This window comes from Lolium rigidum, chromosome 7 (genome assembly GCF_022539505.1).
Source record: "Lolium rigidum isolate FL_2022 chromosome 7, APGP_CSIRO_Lrig_0.1, whole genome shotgun sequence".
In the NCBI taxonomy this organism is placed as follows: Eukaryota; Viridiplantae; Streptophyta; class Magnoliopsida; order Poales; family Poaceae; genus Lolium; species Lolium rigidum.
In genome coordinates this window covers 192,280,463-192,299,245 of record NC_061514.1, presented here as the reverse complement: position 1 = coordinate 192,299,245, position 18,783 = coordinate 192,280,463, and the positions used below count along the sequence as shown (strand labels likewise).

The 18,783-nt window shown below is 45.2% G+C and overlaps 1 protein-coding gene across 1 annotated transcript; it reads left to right on the top strand.

Moving 5' to 3' along the window:
- The first annotated feature begins 12,031 nt into the window (after nucleotides 1–12,031).
- LOC124677146 (protein YABBY 1-like) lies at nucleotides 12,032–17,895 on the top strand. Its single transcript, XM_047213149.1, has 6 exons — nucleotides 12,032–12,398; nucleotides 14,376–14,495; nucleotides 14,736–14,853; nucleotides 15,147–15,195; nucleotides 16,669–16,744; nucleotides 17,542–17,895. Exons 1-6 carry the CDS (start codon nucleotides 12,327–12,329, stop codon nucleotides 17,608–17,610), a joined length of 504 nt encoding a protein of 167 aa, XP_047069105.1. The 5' UTR covers nucleotides 12,032–12,326; the 3' UTR covers nucleotides 17,611–17,895.
- Nucleotides 17,896–18,783: the final 888 nt, after the last annotated feature.

Here is an 18,783-nt window from a genome sequence, read left to right as displayed (position 1 = left end):
CGGCCCCCGGGGCGCGCTCGGGGACTCCGGACGAAACGAAAGCGCGCGAAACGGCGTGTGGACCCGCGTAGTCGGCGACCGGAAAACCAAATCCCGTGATTTTCCCTCCAATTTGCTTGCATTTCCCCATTCCCTCCAATTTGCTTGCATATCCCCATTCTCTCCCGCCGAAATCCCCCAATCTCCTCGTCTTCCGACCTCCAGTTCCGGCGGCGTCTTCTCGTCCACCACCACTCTCCTCCTCGTCTTCTCGTCCACCACAATGCCGCCGAAGGCGCCGGCGAGGAAGATGCGGAAGAAGAAGACGAAGCCGCCGGGCATGTCGAACGCCGAGTGGGCGGCGGACGAGAAACGGCGCGACGTGGAAACAAGCGCCGGGCGGAGAGGGTGAAAGAGCCGCCGCCAAGAGATCGGCGGAGGCGGCCCAAGACGAACACTTGAGGTTAATCGACGCATGGCCTATAGCGGCGGCGTGTTCCCGGCCAATGGCCGACGCAAGGTACAACAAGTTCCCCGTCCTCTTTCTCGCCTTGCCGTACTCGCCGTCGCCGACTGCCGTGTTCCAAGAGGGCGCCTACGTCCAACCGTCCAAGCCCACACCGTCGCCGACCGAGCTTGACGTCGGCGTCGGCGGCGGACTCGTTCGAGGGCACCTCGCCGGCCCTGCGACGAGGGCCGCTCGCGTTCGGTGCGATGGCGGCGCCGAACGAAGAGGAGATCCACGAGATGATCACCTCCGGCTCCGCCGCCGCCGCCGCGAGCCCGGGTTCTTCATGACCGCCGCCGCTGCGTGCCCGGGGTTCTTCACGCAAGAGGAGACGAGGGCGACGGCAGCCGTGGCGGCGCGCAACGAGCATCGGGAGGATGTTGCCGACGGAAGCCAAGCCGTCGAAGAAGAAGGCGAGGAAGAAGAAGAGCCAACCGAAGCCGGCGCCAACCTCGTCGAAGGGGAAGAAGAAGAGGAAGAAGGACTCGCCACCTGCCGAACCGCGTATCAAATGGACGCCGAAGGAAGAGGGAGTGCCTCGCCGAAGCTTGGATGACCGTGTCCACGAACGGCATAATCGGGGCCAATCGGTCGTTCGACACATACCGGTTTCGAGTGAGGCAGGCGTACGAGGAACGCAAGCTCGTCGATCCCTACTTCAACAAGACGAACATGAACGTGTACGGGGAGACAAGGCAATGGCCACCCATTGGGGGACCATGCAGACGGCGTGCAGCAAATGGCACGGCGTACAGGAGGAGATCGACAAACGGCCGATCAGCGGCCACGACATGGAGCAAAGGGTATGATCCGCCGGCCCTACACCACCGAGGTACATCGTCGTTAGCTGACCCGTATCGCCGTGCTCTTTTTTCCGCAGCTGCGCCGAGCTTTGGACATGTACACGGACGACACCGGCCTGCGGCTCAAGTTCCTCAACGTCTACGCCCGCCTCGAGAAGTGCGAGAAGTGGAAGGAAGTTCGCACGTCCCTCTCGAAAAGCAAGACCGAGCAAGTACAACCCGACGCTCCGCCGGCTTGCGCGGCGGAAGGGCGCCCGAGCTCGGCCGAAGAAGCGAGAAGAGCTCAAACGGACGGACAATCCCGCCGACGGGATGCGAGCGTCGATCGACAAGTGCTGGGCCGACTTGAGATCGCACGCCGACGGGAGGAACGACAAGTTCGACGGCAGGTGGCGGGAGATGCTCGCCAACCAAGGCGCCCGGATCGCCCTGCGCGAAGACGACGGTGGCGGCGAAGAAGAGGAACACGGACTTGGCGTTCCTCATGGGCGGCGGCGACATGGAAATGATGGACGAGGAGACGAGGAATTGGTACCGGGGCCACCGCAACGACATCCTCCGAGCCACTACGTCGTCTCCGCCGGCTCCTACCTCGTCTACCTCACCATCTACCTCGTCGACTCGCGGCCGCCGACGTCCACCGCCGCCGCTGCTTCATCGTCGCCCGCCGCAGCCGCTTCGGCCACGGCGTGTGAGGAACTCGGTCCGTCGGACACCGCCGTGCCGGCCGGGACCGCCGACGAGCCTGTCTCCGTGTAATTTCCCTCCGATCGCCGATCCGTGGCTGATCCTTTTGCTCCTTTTGCCGATCAACTGCCCGTACTTGTAGCGCGGGACGGCGATTTGTTTGAATTTAAACTCTATCCGCCGAACTCCGGGTGGACGACTGGAAATATGGTACTCCCCACGACTTAATTTCGTCCAATCCGGAGGTAGTTTCGTCCGGATTTGGGCGTGGGGAGCGCCAACGAGTGGGGATGCTCTCATACAGGCTACAATTCCAGATCCATGGGCATGGCGCCCTTGTTTCTTTCTCCTAAAAGACAATGCCATCGATTCCTAGCTTGTCCACGGACAACAAGAGAGAGAAGAGACTGGGAAAACGACAAAAGAAAACCTCATGCTGTAATGCTGTATATCTGACCAGCTGGTGGGAGAGAGGGTTCAAGTTAGAGTAACAGCAAGCTGCCTTGGTTTACATGTGCTTCACTAGTGTTCACGGAGCGATAAATTCATCAGGTAATTAACTATACAGAAATAACTGAGAACTAGTGTTCGTTTGGCAAGCATCTTGTCAGTTAGACTGGTAGGAGATCCAATCTGTCCAACTGAGCTGACATTTCCTGGACACAGACATCATCGATCCGTCCAATCACTTTGTCTTGTGCCCTAGCTTGTCCTATCATCATATGCATCAAATGCTTCACGTACATGTAGGAGTACCCGCATGATATATTGATATACACTCACCCAGTATTTGAAATGAACTGATACATATTTCATTTTCATTTCGGGGGGACTAAAGTTGCCTGAATGATCACTTGATCACGAGTCACTCCAGTGTGCAAATTGTCTGAAAATTGGACCAACATGTTAAACCTCCCATTAAATTAAAAAATTGGACCAGCATGTTGAGAGCATCTCTACCGGTATCTCCCAAATTGGCGCCGACAGGTGCGCCGACACTACCGTACCGGGGGCACCGACACGCCATCCTCCATTTGGAGAACAGGTTTCCACACCGGCGTCCCCAATACGGCGGCCCCGATAGAATTTTTCTAGCTAAAATAAAGAATTTTCATTTTAGTTATATATTAAAAATTTGCTACATTGCCACACTTGTAGCCGACGGAGAGGTCGACGGCGTGGCGCCACCGCTCTCGTTATCCTCCTCGCGGGCATGGGCGTCGTCCTCCACCTTCTTGAGCGACTCGAAGGACTTGAGGATCGCCTTCTGTTGCGCCGCCTGCTCCTCCGCGTCTGGCCCGTTGTCGGACCAGTCGAGGGACTTGTCGTCCATCGCTTCTGCTACCGCCGCTTCCTCCTCCAAGGCCGCCAAATCCGTGGCCGCTTCCTCCTGCCGCAGCTGCAACTCCAGCTCCTCCTGCCATCGATGGTGCTCCACCCTCTGCGTCTGCAGCGGCTGCTGCATCGCATCCACACGCCGACACAGTCGCAGTTCATCCTGGCTCCGATGCTTCTTCTGCGCCTCCCGGCACCATGCGTTCGCTTCCTGTAGCCGTTGCCAGTCCACCTCCCACCGCTGACGATCCGCCTGCCGATGCCGCTTCGCCTCCTGATGGCGCCGCTCGTCCGCGACAAAAGTATCTACGGTCACTGCAAGCGCCGTCGCTTCCCACTTCTTGTATTTTGCTAGCTGCGGGTCCTCCTCCACGTCGTTGAAATCGGGGGTGTCGGCAGGTGGAGGCACGGGTGGAGATGGGGTGGAGGCAGCACGCGAGAGTACGTGGACATTTTTAGCTACGGCAGCGGCTATGGTGTCCGTTGAGCGGAGGTGGCGTTTATAGGCGACAACGAGTACGAGCGGGAAGCGGCGAGAAATGGCGGGAAGAACACGCGGGAAACGCCGAGTACACGCAGGAAACACCAATTATGTGCGGGAAGCGGCGGGATCCGACGTGGAGCTTGGCGCCGGCACGCCCGATTCGCGCCCTTTCCAAAGGGGCCGACACGGGGTTGCCGACACTTCTATTGGGCTGAAACTGCGCCGACGCTTTTTGGGGCGCGCTGGTGTGAGCCCAAAAACCGCATCGGCCCCCAAATGGCTATCAGGGCCGCTATCGGGGGTGCCGGTGGAGATGCTCTGATGCAAGGAACATGAATGATTACCTAACCCATAGACACATCCATGAGCTATAAAACCCATATAGGTTCTTGTCGTCGTCTCCGGAAACGATGTCACTATGCTCCGCCTCTGGTGGCCTTAGGGCGTTGGAGATGTAGCGCAACATGGCTTCTCGCCGGTGGGAGAGTTGCCGTTCTTTGTTTAGTTTGATTTTCAGTGTTTTCTTGGGATGGTGAGGTGAACACTACATCCCGAAGATAGAATAAGCCGCCCGTTCTATCCTCGCACTGGTGACGCGTCTAGCACCGACGGAGGGCATGTGGAGTTGTGTGCTCGGTGGATCTCCTGGGATCCAACATGTTTTCTTATTCGTTGGTGTGGTTTCAGGTTAGTTTCTTTCGATCCATTGTTGTTATCACTAGGGATTATTGCTGCTCTGGTGTGTTAGTCCTTTGGAGGCTTAGCACAATGGCTTTTTGTTGGTCTACTAAAACAAGGTCTACTACGAGTCTGATAAGATTTTTATGTTTCCGGTGATGGAGTGGAGAGGACGCCGGGCGCTCCTTCAACTTGCACTAGTGTATGTAGTTGTCGCTATGTGGCTCTACGATTTATTTATAATTTTATTACTTTTAGGGTTGCTTGGAGTGATGCTGGTGATTACTAATAGATCGGTGGAATTTTCGCAAAAAAAGGTGACTTGAATGATTCAAAGGCGATCCCGCATAAAAAGTGATTTGAAGCTTCAAAACAATTTAAGACAAAAAAATATACGTTCTCAAGTTAGTGCTATCAATCACCTCAAATATTTGCATAGGCGTTACTGCTCTAATTCACCACTTAAGTCAATTAAGCCTCTTCAAATAAAAATGGAAATATTAATTTATACACTTTCAACCTATTTTTTCAATTAGCCATTGGATTAATTGCATCAAGGTTTGAGCCTACTATTTAATGCATTTAAACACACTAAGAGAGTACTTTCGACATAAATACTCCGAGGTGAACCAAAAGCGGGATAAACCTTTGGAATAAGACACAACTATTATGGATTAGAGGAAGTATATGAATAAATGATGTATTTCTCTGCATAGCAGTATGGGCACTTTACATTCATTGACACAACACTCTGTTTGTTTCTTTTTGTAGGATCTATTTTGGTTGATTAAAATAAGTCTTGGCCACGATTATTTGTTTAATTAAGTGTTGCTTATGGAGCACAAAATCACGATTGTTAGCTAGTAGGTTAATCAAAATATGAATCTGATGGTATCTTTGTTATACTAGGTTATGTATTGCGTATTAATAGTGTAGAATTTTGGTAAAATTATTTTCTTGATCCATCAACATTTTTCAACAAAGAAAGTTGCCTCTATATAAAAGAGAACCAACACATTTTATTGGATGATTAGGAGAGCGGTGTTAGCACACCATGTATCAACCCCTAGACTTGTTTTCTGATGTCTCACAAAGGTCGATTGTTCTTTCAGTGAGAGGCGTGTTCGTGGTGGCCATGAAGTTAATATAATCTAATATTTTCTTAAAAAAAATGCGGTAGGAAAAACCGCTACAACTATTTTTTTAAAATAATATGAACCCAAATTTGCGTTCATGAGAATTTAAACTTGGGTGGTTGAGTCATACATCCACTTCCGTAACCAAATGAGGTATGCTCACTTCTTATCTACTCCGCTCCTCACTAGATATTCTATGCATGTGAGGGCTTGAGTGTGGTTGTGTGCATCTATGTAGTACCATGTGTTTCTAAAAAAATAGCAAATAAAGCTTTATATATAGAGAGACTTGGTAAATCCACGGAGTCTCATAAAACAATAGTATATCAGGTCCGCTTCCATTTTTTGTTGCTTTGACAGTAAGAGTATCCACGCTGGCATGCCGACCTATCATTAACAACACATCAGGAAACTTTGAGTGAACAAATGAGTTGCGTTCAACACTTGAGGTATATATACATAGTACAAATATTAACGGTCTCTTGCATGCGTGGTTCGCTCAATCGCCTACAATCAAATTTAATATACATATATTATTTTAGCACCCAATGAAATCTATATTCTAATCCAGAGTGAATTAAGTGGCATACTGTTCAGGATATTAATTTGTTCAATAGTGCAATTTTTTTGGCCCCTACCTGACCCTAGAGGGCACTAGCTGCATGCGTGATCCTGTAGCCCCATCTGAGTACGGACTTTCCATGAACCACACAGAGGCACTTTGTATGATATACATATACAGGCAGGACAATAAGGTGCGTGAGGGTCGTGATAAATCTTTGACAGCAACTACAAGAGATACAAACGGTGGAGAATTTAATATGCACCGTTACACCGTAAAAAAATAAGTAGATTTTTTTGACACAAAAACGTTAGGGAAGGACCCTACTATGTCGATTTCATTTTGACACTAAAAATAGAGCAGATTTAAATTTTGATTTTAGTCATAAAATATACTTCCTCTGATCCAAATTAATTGACTTCATTTTATATAGATATGGAGGGGCAGGGACCGGGGCAGCAGCAGCCGGTGACGGCGTCTACGGGGCTGCAGCAGCCGGCGATGGCGTCTATGGGGCAGCAGCAGCCGGTGACGACGTCTTCGGGGCTGCAGCAGCAGCCGGCCACGGAGTCTACAGGGCTGCAGCAGCCGGCGTCGGCGTCTACGGGGCTGGGGCCGCTACAGCCACGTGGCAGCGAGCAGCAGGAGAGGCTGGGCAGCCGGCCACGGCGCTGCTGCCTCCTCAGGCGGACGGGCAGGCTGGTTCCCGGCGTCGCGAGGAGATGCACGCGGGACAGCCGGCCCCGCTGTTTCTGCCTCCACAGGCGGATGTCCTTGCAGGGCTGGGGAGTATCTCCGCCTCTCCTGAGGCGGATGGTGACTCCATCAGCCCATCGTCGTCGCCCTACTCGCCTAGGGGAGCATCTTCGCCGCGGACGAGGCCGTTGCAGGGGGCTACACCGCCATCTATCCCTGCGGCGGCAGGTCTGCGTCCGCATCGACACCGTCTTCACCACACTCGAGTTCTCCCTCACCGGTCTCCACCTTGCAGCAGCCTCGTCCCACTTGCCCCCCACCCGTTGTTCAGCCGACGGTGAGGAGGAGTGGGAGGTATGCACTTGCGGAGGATGGGGCGGGGGCTACGGATGAGGATGTCATGCAGAGATCCATGCGGCGCAAGGCGGAGAAGAACCTCGATACGGCAGGTATTAAACAACCAGTCAAGTCGTTTACTTCTTTTTCAGATTCTCGTATTTCGTCAAATTTGAGCAGTCTAGGTGTTTCGTTGGGGTGTCGCTCTGATGAGATTTCGGTTTTGGCCAATGTGTTGAGAAAGACAGAGCTTGACCGTTTAACGGTTGTTCCGAATGTCTCCACTGGGCTTGAAACTTCCATAATAGACGATGATGAAGATGATGACATCCTAGATGGTCATCTTCTCTCGGCTATAGTTGGAAATATCACAGAAGTTGATTTAGAATACTCAGAGCTTAGTTCAGTATACGATCTAAAGGCTTCTGCGCGTGGTTCTCGATCTTCAGCTGGAAAGAAATCTCGTAGGTATAGCAAGGGTACTAAATCTAAAATAGTTTCACGATGAATGGCATGTTTCGGAATAGCAGAGGTCTTGGATACTTGGCTATGCATTCTCATATTGCCGCTTGTTGTAGAGATTATGATTTAGATTCCATTGCTATATCGGAGACGGGTAGGCGGAATTTCTCACAGAGTTTTCTCGACCGATTATCAGGCGGGATTAACTTTCTGTGGTTTTCTCGCCCGCCTCGTGGTAGGTCGGGGGACATTTTACTTGGCGTCCGTATAGATACCATGACTGTCTTAGCTAGTTCTGATGGAGAGTATCATATTAAACTCGACATTCGGAATAAAGCTGACGGTTTCATGTGGACTCTCTGTGTATGGTGCCACCCAAGATGCTTTTAAGGCTGAATTTTACGTGAGTTTGTTAATCTTGCAAAAGATAATCCTCATCCCACTTTGATCGGAGGGGATTTTAATTTGCCAAGATTTCCTCACGACAAAAGTAAAGGCCTTTTCGATGGACATTGGCCTTTCTTGTTTAATGTTGTCATTGATAGCCTAGACTTAAAAGAGGTGTTTATATCTCGTCGACAATTTACTTGGGCCAACAGCTTGCTTGAACTCACGTACGAAAAACTAGATCACGTGTTGATGGATGCCGAGTGGGAAGATAAATACCCTATGGTGTCAGTCCGTGTATCGAAAAATTGTTTGACCATGCTCCTATCCTCCTAACTACTGGAAATCCCTGATCGGTTTGTAAACGGCCGTTCAAGTTTGAACTTGGCTGGCTACATCGAGAGGGGTTCCATGAGATGGTTAAGATGGTTTGGGAGAGACCGTTCGGAGGTAGCACTCCAATTTTGAGATGGAACAATAAAATGCGGCAATGCGCAAACATCTCTCTGGTTGGGCTGCCCATATGGCTGGTACTTAAAAAATAGAAGACTCGCTTATCAACTGTGACTGATGAGCTAGAGGCTTTAGCGGAGGTAAGACCGCTGTCCCCACAAGAGATTGAACTCAAGAATCAGTCCAATGTGCAGATAGCGAGTCTTCTCCGCGAAGAGGAACTCAAATGTTATCAGCGTTCCAAAGCCCAATTCATATTGGAAGGAGGCTCAAATACGTGATATTTCCATGGCGTGGCCAATGGAAGACATCGGAAAAAACGTATTCATTCTCTGGTACAAGATGAAGGGTTGATTGAAGGCCATGAGCAACTAAAATCCTACATTACTAATTATTATAAAGGTTTGTTTGGTCCTTCGGAGGAAAGTTCTTTTTCCCTAAACGAGGACTTAACGGATGACATACCCAAAGTTTCTATGGAAGAAAATGACCTACTGACCGCACCTTATTCTGACGAAGAGGTTCAGAAGGCAATTTTCCAAATGGAATGCAACAAAGCACCGGGTCCAGATGGTTTTCCAGCGGAGTTTTATCAAACATTTAGAATTATTTCGACTAAATTTTGGTGAAGTAATTTTGTTACCGAAAGTTAATGAAGCAGAAAGGATTCAACAATATAGACCTATTTTCCTTTTAAACGTAAGTTTCAAAATTTTCACGAAAGTGGCCACCATTAGACTTAATACGGTTGCGGATCATGTTGTTCAGCCCTCACAGACCGCTTTCATGCAAGGAAGGAATATCCTGGATGGAGTGGCGGTTTTGTATGAGACGGTACACGAGATGCATACTAAAAAATTACATGGGGTTATTTTAAAATTAGATTTAAAAAAGGCGTATTATAAGGTCAAGTGGTCTTTCCTACAACAGACTCTCGGGATGAAAGGTTTTTCTCCAGAGTGGCGTGCTCTCATAAATGATTTTGTCTATGGAGGAAGTGTGGTAATCCGGGTTAATGATGATACCGGCCACTACTTCCAAACACGAAAAGGGTTATGCCAAGGGGATCCGTTATCACCAATGTTGTTTAACATTGTAGCGGATATGCTGGCTATACTAATAGAGCGGGCCAAGTCTGATGGTCAGATTGAAGGTGTGATACCACATCTGGTTGATGGTGGTTTGTCTATCCTCCAATATGCCGATGACACAATTCTTTTTATGGATCACGATCTCGAAAAATCTCGCAATCTCAAATTAATTTTGGCAGTTTTCGAGCAGTTGTCAGGATTAAAAAATCAATTTTCATAAAAGTGAATTGTTCTTCTTCGGTGATGCCCAAAACGATTCGACTCTGTATGTAGAGTTGTTTGGTTGTGGGCAAGACCAAATTTCCTATTCGCTATTTGGGTATTCCGATTCATTATCGGAGACTCACAATCGCCGAATGGAAAATAGTGGAAGAAAGATTACAAAAACACCTTAGTAATTGGAAGGGTTAATTGTTGTCCCTGGGGGAAGATTGATACTCATTAATTTGATACTGACAAATATGGTACTGTATATGTTATCATTCTTCCTAGTACCAAAAGGAATTCTGCATAAACTCGATTATTATCGATCCAGATTCTTTTGGCAAGGGGACATCGAGAAAAAGAAATATTGACTGGTTAAATGGAGTATAGTTTGTAGTCCCAAAGATCAAGGAGGGCTTGGAGTTCATGACTTGGAAGTTAAGAATTCAGCACTGCTAGGTAAATGGCTGTTTAAGCTCCTTACCGAGGACGGGATTTGGCAAAGTATTCTTCAAAGAAAATATATCGGCTCGAAGACGTTATCCCAAGTGGTTTGGAAACCTGGGGATTCACACTTCTGGGTTGTTCTCATGGTGACAAAAAATGTTTTTTTCGCCATGGTACTTTCGGATACGGTTCTGGGAAGATAATTGATTAGACAATGCACCCTTAAGTGAACAGTATCCTGCTTTGTATAGTATTATTCGTCGCAAAGATGATACCATTGCCACGGTAATGGCTACCTCACCTCCGAATGTGACGTTCAGACGGGTCTAGCTTGGGCAAAGGATAGTGGCATGGAATTCCCTAATTCACCGGCTAGGAGATATACAACTATCGGCTGAACCGGACGAATTTAGATGAAATCTTCATGTAGATGGCACTTTCTCGGTAAAATCATTATACAATGCGATCCTTCATTCTGACATACCAGTTGATAATAATAAGAAATTTTGGAGGATGAAAATACCATTAAAAATTAATTTTTTTGGATGGTATCTTCGTCGAGGAGTTATCCACACCGAAGATAATCTTGTTAAGCGGAATTGGCATGGAAGTACATGGTGTGTTTTCTGTCATCATGACGAAACTATTAAACACCTGTTCTTTCAGTGCCAATTTGTGAGATCTATATGGTCTGTCATCCAAGTAGCGTCTAGGCTGTATCCTCCGACTAGTGTAGCCAATGTCTTTGGCAATTGGCTTCATGTTATCGATTCAAGGTTCAAGTTGCTTCTTAGGGTTGGGGCGCTAGAAGTTATCTGGGCGCTTTGGTTATGTAGAAATGACAAGATTTTTAATAATAAAAATTGCTCCATTTTGCAGGTCATCTACAGATGTACAGGTATTCTCCGTTTGTGGTTACCTCTTCAGTGAGTGGAGAACCAAGACCTGAGGTCTGTACATGGTTGGAGGCTACGGCAAGGGATACTTTTTCCCTACATGGGTGGCAGCATAGTCTACGGATTGAAGCCCCACCCACACCTTAGGCGTCATATGTTCCATCGCTTCGATATGTATTTCGCCTAAATTTTTTTCCGACATTTGACTTGAGACATATAAACGGCTGTGTGCATCCTGATTATGCAGAGGCTGGATGTAATTGCTTTTTAAACTAATAAAGCATCATTTATTGGAAAAAAATGTGATTGTTAAGTGTTTTGAATGCGCGGACTATCTTCAGGGTGAAAACCTAAGATCTTTGATCGGGCGACGACGGCGTTGGTGCACCGTTCCTTCTTGGAGGCGTCGCTTTGAAGAGTCGGAGTTCAGGTGTTGTCATGGTGGTGGTTGTATTGTTGTTGCTAGGGCTGGAATGCTATGGCGGGACTCTTTTTTCTTAGCTTATTTTCTCTTTTTTGGCTGTGTGCATCCGTATTGTCATTAGGATGGTGCGTTGTTGCAGAGGCTGGGTGTAATTGGTATCTTCTGATATTAATATATTCCCTTTATCGAAAAAACATCCGTACCTAGACAGGGTGGAGTCAATTAATTTGGGGTGTACCATTTTCTAATTGTTCATAATATAAGTGTTTTTTTTTAAACGAATCTGACATTTTGAGGAAACCGACCAGCACACCTTGTCATGTAAGAGGAGCGAAAAATTAACCTAAAGAAAAATTCACCGAGTCAGGGGCTAACAGCGCGCTTGCAATGGGTAGCTAGTTAGTCATTGGCACAAGATACTTGCTAGCTAATAGCTGCTCTGTCTCCCACTGTTGCTTGCTTGATCTTTCCAACCTCTCTCTCTCGGCTGCACTGTCCTAGCCTCCCCACCAAACTTCTTTTCTCCTCCTTGCCTATTATCCTCTCTCTCTTTCTCTAGCCAGCTTCCTTCACAGCGCTCTGTCTCTCTAGCTTCCTCCACAAATCAAAAGGACTGAGAGGAAATAATTTGTCTGTGGTCTCCTAGATCTCAAGTATATAGGGTACAGGAGGCGTCGTTCTGTTTATACATATCTCTTGCGTCGCTCCCTCCTCGTCCTCCGCGAGTAGGCGTGCTTGGAGATCGTTCTTGAGGAAAAATGTCGTCTGTCCAGTTCGCCTCGGAGCAAGTTTGCTATGTCAACTGCAACTATTGCAACACCATCCTTGTGGTACACCATTCTCTCTCTCTCTCCCCCTCTGCCTCTCTCTCTCTCTCTCTCTCTCTCTCTCCCTCTCCCTCTCCCTCTCTCTCTCTCTCTGCGTGTATCATATCTCCCTTTCTCTCTATCTCTCTCTGACTCTCTCCACTAATCTGAGTTTTATCATTCACATCTTTAGTTATCTGGATCCATGGATATACAGTTCGATTTATGAAGAAGTCAACATCATTTTTTTGAGGTCAACAGTACAGCTCGTATAGTTATGGGGAACAGGCCTTCACTGCATACTTCTTGGCTACGTACAACAATTCAATTTCAAATATAAAATTGTATTTTCAGTAGAGTTGCCCACTTACATTTTAGTTTTGAATATTGGTTTTCAGTAATAATCTTCTAAGTGCATGAATGAAGTAACACCGGTGCACAAATTTGTCGGCACCATTATTGTATGAATTCAAGGATCGGTTCATATATTTCATCAGCGCCCAAAAAATATCATTGCATCATTTTGTTTCCCCTTTTCAAGAAAAAAATGTTACTCCGTATCTCCTTCATTACGGCCAGATGTACTGTTGTTTCCTGTCATTAGGAACACTATTTCTCTTTGAACCATCTAATTATATTGTTTCAAATGTTGTTTAGTTGAGAATAGATCCACACTTTAGCTAGCACGCAGAACTCAGATCCAGCACTATTTTATGCGACGATTCCGATATAAATTATGTGAATGTGAATTAAAGGTTATCATTCACTGTAGATTTTTCTATAGAAAAGTTACAGATTTCTCCATGCATAACCGGATATTATCTTGTGAGGAACATGGGATAATGATTTTCCTGAGAGTAATTCATAGAAAATAGTCTTCATATATGGTTTCTTGAGATATACTCTTTAGGTCAGAACTTTATATGCATGCATGCGTGCAGATGATTAAGTCCTCCTTTGACTATTACTTTAGTTTCTTCATGTGATATTACACCAGTACTGCTGGTGGACTCAATAGCTTAATTGAGCTATTATATTAATTACGAAAAAAAGGTTTAACCTAGCACACAATCTCTCTCTCTCTCACTGGGTCATTCTGCGCATGTGCAGAGGGAAGTGGATCTGCTTGTCATGTCATTTTCCTCTTTCTCGATGTTTGGGCAGGTGGGGGGTCTGTGTGTTATGTGTGTTCTGCTGAAAGAGAGGCTGGATCGAGACGGTGGCATGAACTTTCACCTGTATAAAGTTTTCCTCCACTTTCGCATCTTGCATGCCCTAGGGAGAGAGAGAGAGAGAGAGAGAGAGAGAGAGAGAGAGGGAGAGGGAGAGAGAGATTTGTTGTTTTAAACCCGGCCGAGATGTCATGTCTGCCTGTCACCTGGAGGTGATGCCATTTGCTTTCTCATGATCAGGGGACGATATGGATATAGACATGGTGCACCTTTTCCATGCATTCGTACCTACAACTCATTGACCATCGTCATTGACCACTTCTTCTCATAGCTCCTACAAGGCTACAACTCTCCACCTTTTCTATCATATGTCGAATTTCCAACCAGCCCTCTCCCATACCTCTCTCTCTCTCTCTCTCTCTCTCTCTCTCTCTCTCTCTCTCTCTCTCTCTCTCTCTCTCTTTTGGTGATAGAATGAGAGAGATCTAACCACTATTCCACATAGTAACTAGCTAACCTGTTGACTGTAGGCTAGCCAATTCTAAACTGTTACTTCATTCTGTTCATTTGGGGATCTAACCTAAATTATTTATGTATGACAACCATATAGACATAGCTATATACAATGGAGCTACTACTTGTAGACTTGTAGCTCAACGGGGCCACATATTATCTGCGGGAAAGAATTTAATGCATGCAATCAAATTCACACCCTATATAAGAAAAAGATTACACTTTGCATAATATACTAGTATGTTCAGCAATACAACACATGGATAGAGGGTTTAGCAATTATCTAAGCAATTGATGCACACGCATATATTTGCAGGTGAATGTGCCAAACAATTGTTCCTACAACATTGTTACTGTGAGATGTGGGCATTGCACAATGGTGCTCTCCATGGATCTTGGCCCTTTCCATCAAGCACGCACTGCTCAAGATCACCAGGTCCAGAATTAAAATGATTCTAGCTACTTTTGATTCACATTGATAAAAAATACTTTTTATCCCATGATTAAAATTTAATTACATTCATAATCTGTGACGATTAGACATTTTGACAGGAATATCAACTATAGTAATCCAGTTTTTATTTTTTGAATAAACAGTAATGATATTTACTTAGTCTGATCAAGATTTTCCACCAACATTTACAAGTAACGGCTACTTGCTTATGTGTCTATTCAGGTCCAGAACAGGGTTCCCCCGAATAATTTTGGGAGTTATGAGCCAGCTGCTAGGAATCAGCGGACATTGTCAATGTATCCGATGTCGATCAATCAGCAGCAGGTGTCAGCGATACGCCGTATGTGGGATCTTTTCATTTTTTCTTGTCTCATCTCTTGAAATATGATTTATTGACGCACTGTATATAACTTTTTTACATTGTTATTCACTACGAACACACACATTACCTGATAATATATCTGCTTTAAGTAAATAAACATGGCAAGCATGATTTGAACCGGTGAGCACATTATTTTTACTCTCCCTGACCCGAGTAATTACCATGTACAAGATGATTACATGACTGACTGAAGTACCTAATTTATGTTTTTATAAGTATCTTAAGTAATAAGTTATTATTGTTGTTTTCAGCCCCAGAGAAGAGACAGCGTGTACCATCTGCGTACAACAGATTCATCAAGTGAGATCTCACACCATACATATTGTTCTCTTGTACAACATATAAAGTTGCAGCACAACTGAACTCTACAATCAAAGCTATGAAAACTAATTATAATTAATAATTTGAAGGTCATTTTGATTGGCTAGATCAATTGGTCCATCAACTACCCAATGAGCTAGCGTCACTAATTTCAGTATTCCGGTCTTTGGGTCACCACTACGCTTATGCTTGCACTGTAAAGATACAAAAATTCTTATGGGTCATTTTAATCAGTTGGTAAATCCTCAGAGACTTGTTTTACTTTAACTTTGATGGGAACTGTTTGCATCAAAAAAAAATTAAGCACGTATATTGCAAAAAAATGTTAATTGCATGAAGCCATGTGTTTTTGTTTGTTCAATCGTTCATTTAGATTTTCACTAGTGAGCATCTTTTTTTAATATAATGCATTTCCCTTATTTTTGTTTATTATGAAACTGCGTAATCTCCTTTCTCTAGTGCAACCAAATACGTTCATGTTATTATCAGTTTAGTGGAAGTACTAATTAAATAAGGTTTCTTTTTGGTTATAGCTAGGGTAAATCAGTTTTTAATTCGATCTGTGAAAATTCAAGATGAAACCACCACTTAGACATTTCTGCCGTGTGTTTGCCGTGCTCCGGGAAGCCTTTGCCGAGTCTTTTGCATATTCGGCAAAGACGAAATTTCTGGTATTGTTGGCTGCAGTAATATTGAAACAAACTTATGCATTCTATAAGCAAGGCCTTAAGATGGTTAAACCCTAAATAATTTGAATATCCATGTCGAAAGTGTGCTTAAACTAGAAGACAACCAGCTCAATAACTATCAACTAATTGTACTGAAAACTTGTGCTACTCCCTCCTGTGGGTTAATAAGGCCGGTACATATTTTGAGAAATCTTCGACCAGTAATTCGATCTGCAAAATATAAGTGATATGCAATTACAATTATACCACTGAAAATTTCTTTTAAATATGAATGCAATTCTAGTTTTTTATGGGGAATTACTTTTTTTAATGGAATTAAAAGTCATGTTTTTTCTTAAAATACGTGCAGGCCTTGTAAACCCATATATATGACCGATGGAGCATATAGCTAACATATCCAGTAAAATGTTCAGTAAAAACTGCAACTAAAAACGGAGATGTACTATCAGTTTGTTAATATGTACCTAAAATAGTGAAATAAATTTACTTGCCACCTTTGTTCAATGAATGACTTAGCTTTTACACTCCAATCCATATTGATCTCATGCTTACATAAACATTTAATAAATGTGTTTACACCAGTATACTTATGTATTGGTAATTTTGTTCTTTTCCATTTAATTTTCAGATATGGTGGAGCAGTTCCTAGAATATAGACACGTAAATTTGGTTTTTATATATAAAAAATATGTGGGTTCTGTATTGCTAATATACATATGTTTGTAGATTTGTTCACTAATTAAAACACGCTTTCAATTAACAGGGAAGAGATACAGAGGATAAAATCATGCAACCCTGAGATTAGCCACCGGGAGGCATTTAGTACTGCTGCAAAGAACGTAAGTACTCCTAATTGTAGTAAATTTTACCCAAGGGTTTCAGTCATCACAGAGTGAAGTGAAGCCACCCTCCGGTATATTGAGTATGCCGGTTATCAAGACATTCCATATAGTGGTTCCAAAGCATACATATACAAAAGTGGCTAGCTTACATTTACGACAAAACTAAACTTAGAACTGGAAGCACTACTTTCATATAAAATTGTATTAAGCGGTCTTTTTCATCATTGTCCGCAACTATTTGGCCCTGGCATAGTTTATAAGCTACCAATTGATGTCAAGTTGTCAACCCAATGAAGGGATCCAGACGACATCATAGTAAATAAAGATCTTAAAACGCCATGTATCTGTACTGAACAATTGAAAAAGTGTCTGAGTCGAAATATAGTTGTTGAGAGAGAGAAGTGGGTATCTGATAATACTATGTAAATGGGAAAGAAAAGATTGAGATGCAAGATCGTTTCCATTAATCCCCTCCCCTGTAGTGTACATATATATATAGTTGTTGAGGCATAGCAACCTACCAAATCATTTATACGACAACTATAAATTGAGATATTTTGAGGTTTGATATTTCAACAATGAGAGAAAGTTTTGTCTACAGCAGTTTGGAGGCTGCTCCCCGTTAATTTCTTGGCTAACTTTCTACATTTTTGGATCCAGCTTATTAACTTCTTGTAAAATCATCCTTATCCCATCTTTTTCTCCATTAGCTAGCTCGGCGCTGCACTTCAAGTATATACATGGTCTCACTCTCACGAACATATTGACTTGTGTGTATTTGCTCATGTATGCAGTGGGCTCATCTTCCTCGTCTCCACTTCGGCCTGAGCGTTGTAGACGGCGGCGGCGGGGGCGGCAATTAGCTCCGATCAAGACCAGACTTTGCATGCAAAAAACGATGGATCAGGCGATCATGGCGCCGTACGTGTCATCATCGATCTTGGTTGTATGTATTCCAGTTTCCATGTGTGTGTGTGTGTGTGCATGCATGCATGCATGTCCTTTTAAAATTACGTACCCACGTGTGTCTAGTGAAGTTTTAATTACTACGATCGTGTCATCGATCGATCTCTGGACTATCGCATGTCGATCTTGCGTACATTTAGATCATGCGCTAAATAAATGGACAAAATTTGTGTGTTTATCTATTGATTTAATTGTTTGGATCATGGAGCTGTGGACAGAAGATTAAAAAGGTCGCAATGCGATTCTGACCTAGCTAGCTAGAATATGTCACGAATGACACTGGCTAGTCATGCAGCGCTCCGAGTTTCTGATTAAACATATAGCTCTTCTGGTTGTGCACTTAAATTCAAGTGTGTTTTGAGCACAAATGTGCATCAAGTTTGATCACGAATTAAGTTCCCATCAGCAAGTTGGAGCCTCAGCAAAACGACTCGTAGCTAGTCATCTTCGTTTGAGAGAGAGAGAGAGAGAGAGAGAGAGAGAGAGAGAGAGAGAGAGAGAGAGAGAGAGAGAGAGAGAGAGAGAGACGGCTTACACCTACCCAGCCATACTTCACAAGTAAATATCCAGAAACAAGCCCTAAATATCAGAGATATCTAATTACGAGCCAAGGGTTTTAGTTCTACTCCCTTAGTTCACAAATAATTGTACTTTTAGTTTTAGGTGTTGCCCTAAGATAAAATTTATTAATCTTGAATAACTTTTGTAAAATGATGGTTATGAAATAAGCCACTTTTTCTCGCGTTTAAACTCTTAGCTAAGCCAAGAACTTGACGCTGCTCCTAACCTAGCCGCCGCCCTCCTCCTCTCCCGCCCGCCCCGAGCAGCCGCCCCTGGACCGCCGCCCCTCAGCCGCCGCTGCTGCAGGCCTCGGCCTCGGCCCCGGCTCTGGCCCCGGCCACAGCCCCGGCCCCGGCGGCGGTGGCGGCGCCCCTTCCGTCAAACGACGAGGGGGGAGGGGTTTCCGTGGCGGTGTTCCATGGGAGGTGATGAAGCGCCGGTGGAGGAAGCCGGGTGGCACGACTACTTGCCCGGGGCCTGATGCTCTCCGTCGGTAGCTATGGAGGATT

Excerpts from the sequence above, each read along its gene's own strand:
- LOC124677146 (XM_047213149.1), top strand. The coding sequence starts at position 12,327 with ATGTCGTCTGTCCAGTTCGCCTCGGAGCAAGTTTGCTATGTCAACTGC. Across the intron at positions 12,399-14,375 it reads ATTGCAACACCATCCTTGTG|GTGAATGTGCCAAACAATTG; the intron begins GTACACCATTCT and ends ATATATTTGCAG. Across the intron at positions 14,496-14,735 it reads GCACTGCTCAAGATCACCAG|GTCCAGAACAGGGTTCCCCC; the intron begins GTCCAGAATTAA and ends GTGTCTATTCAG.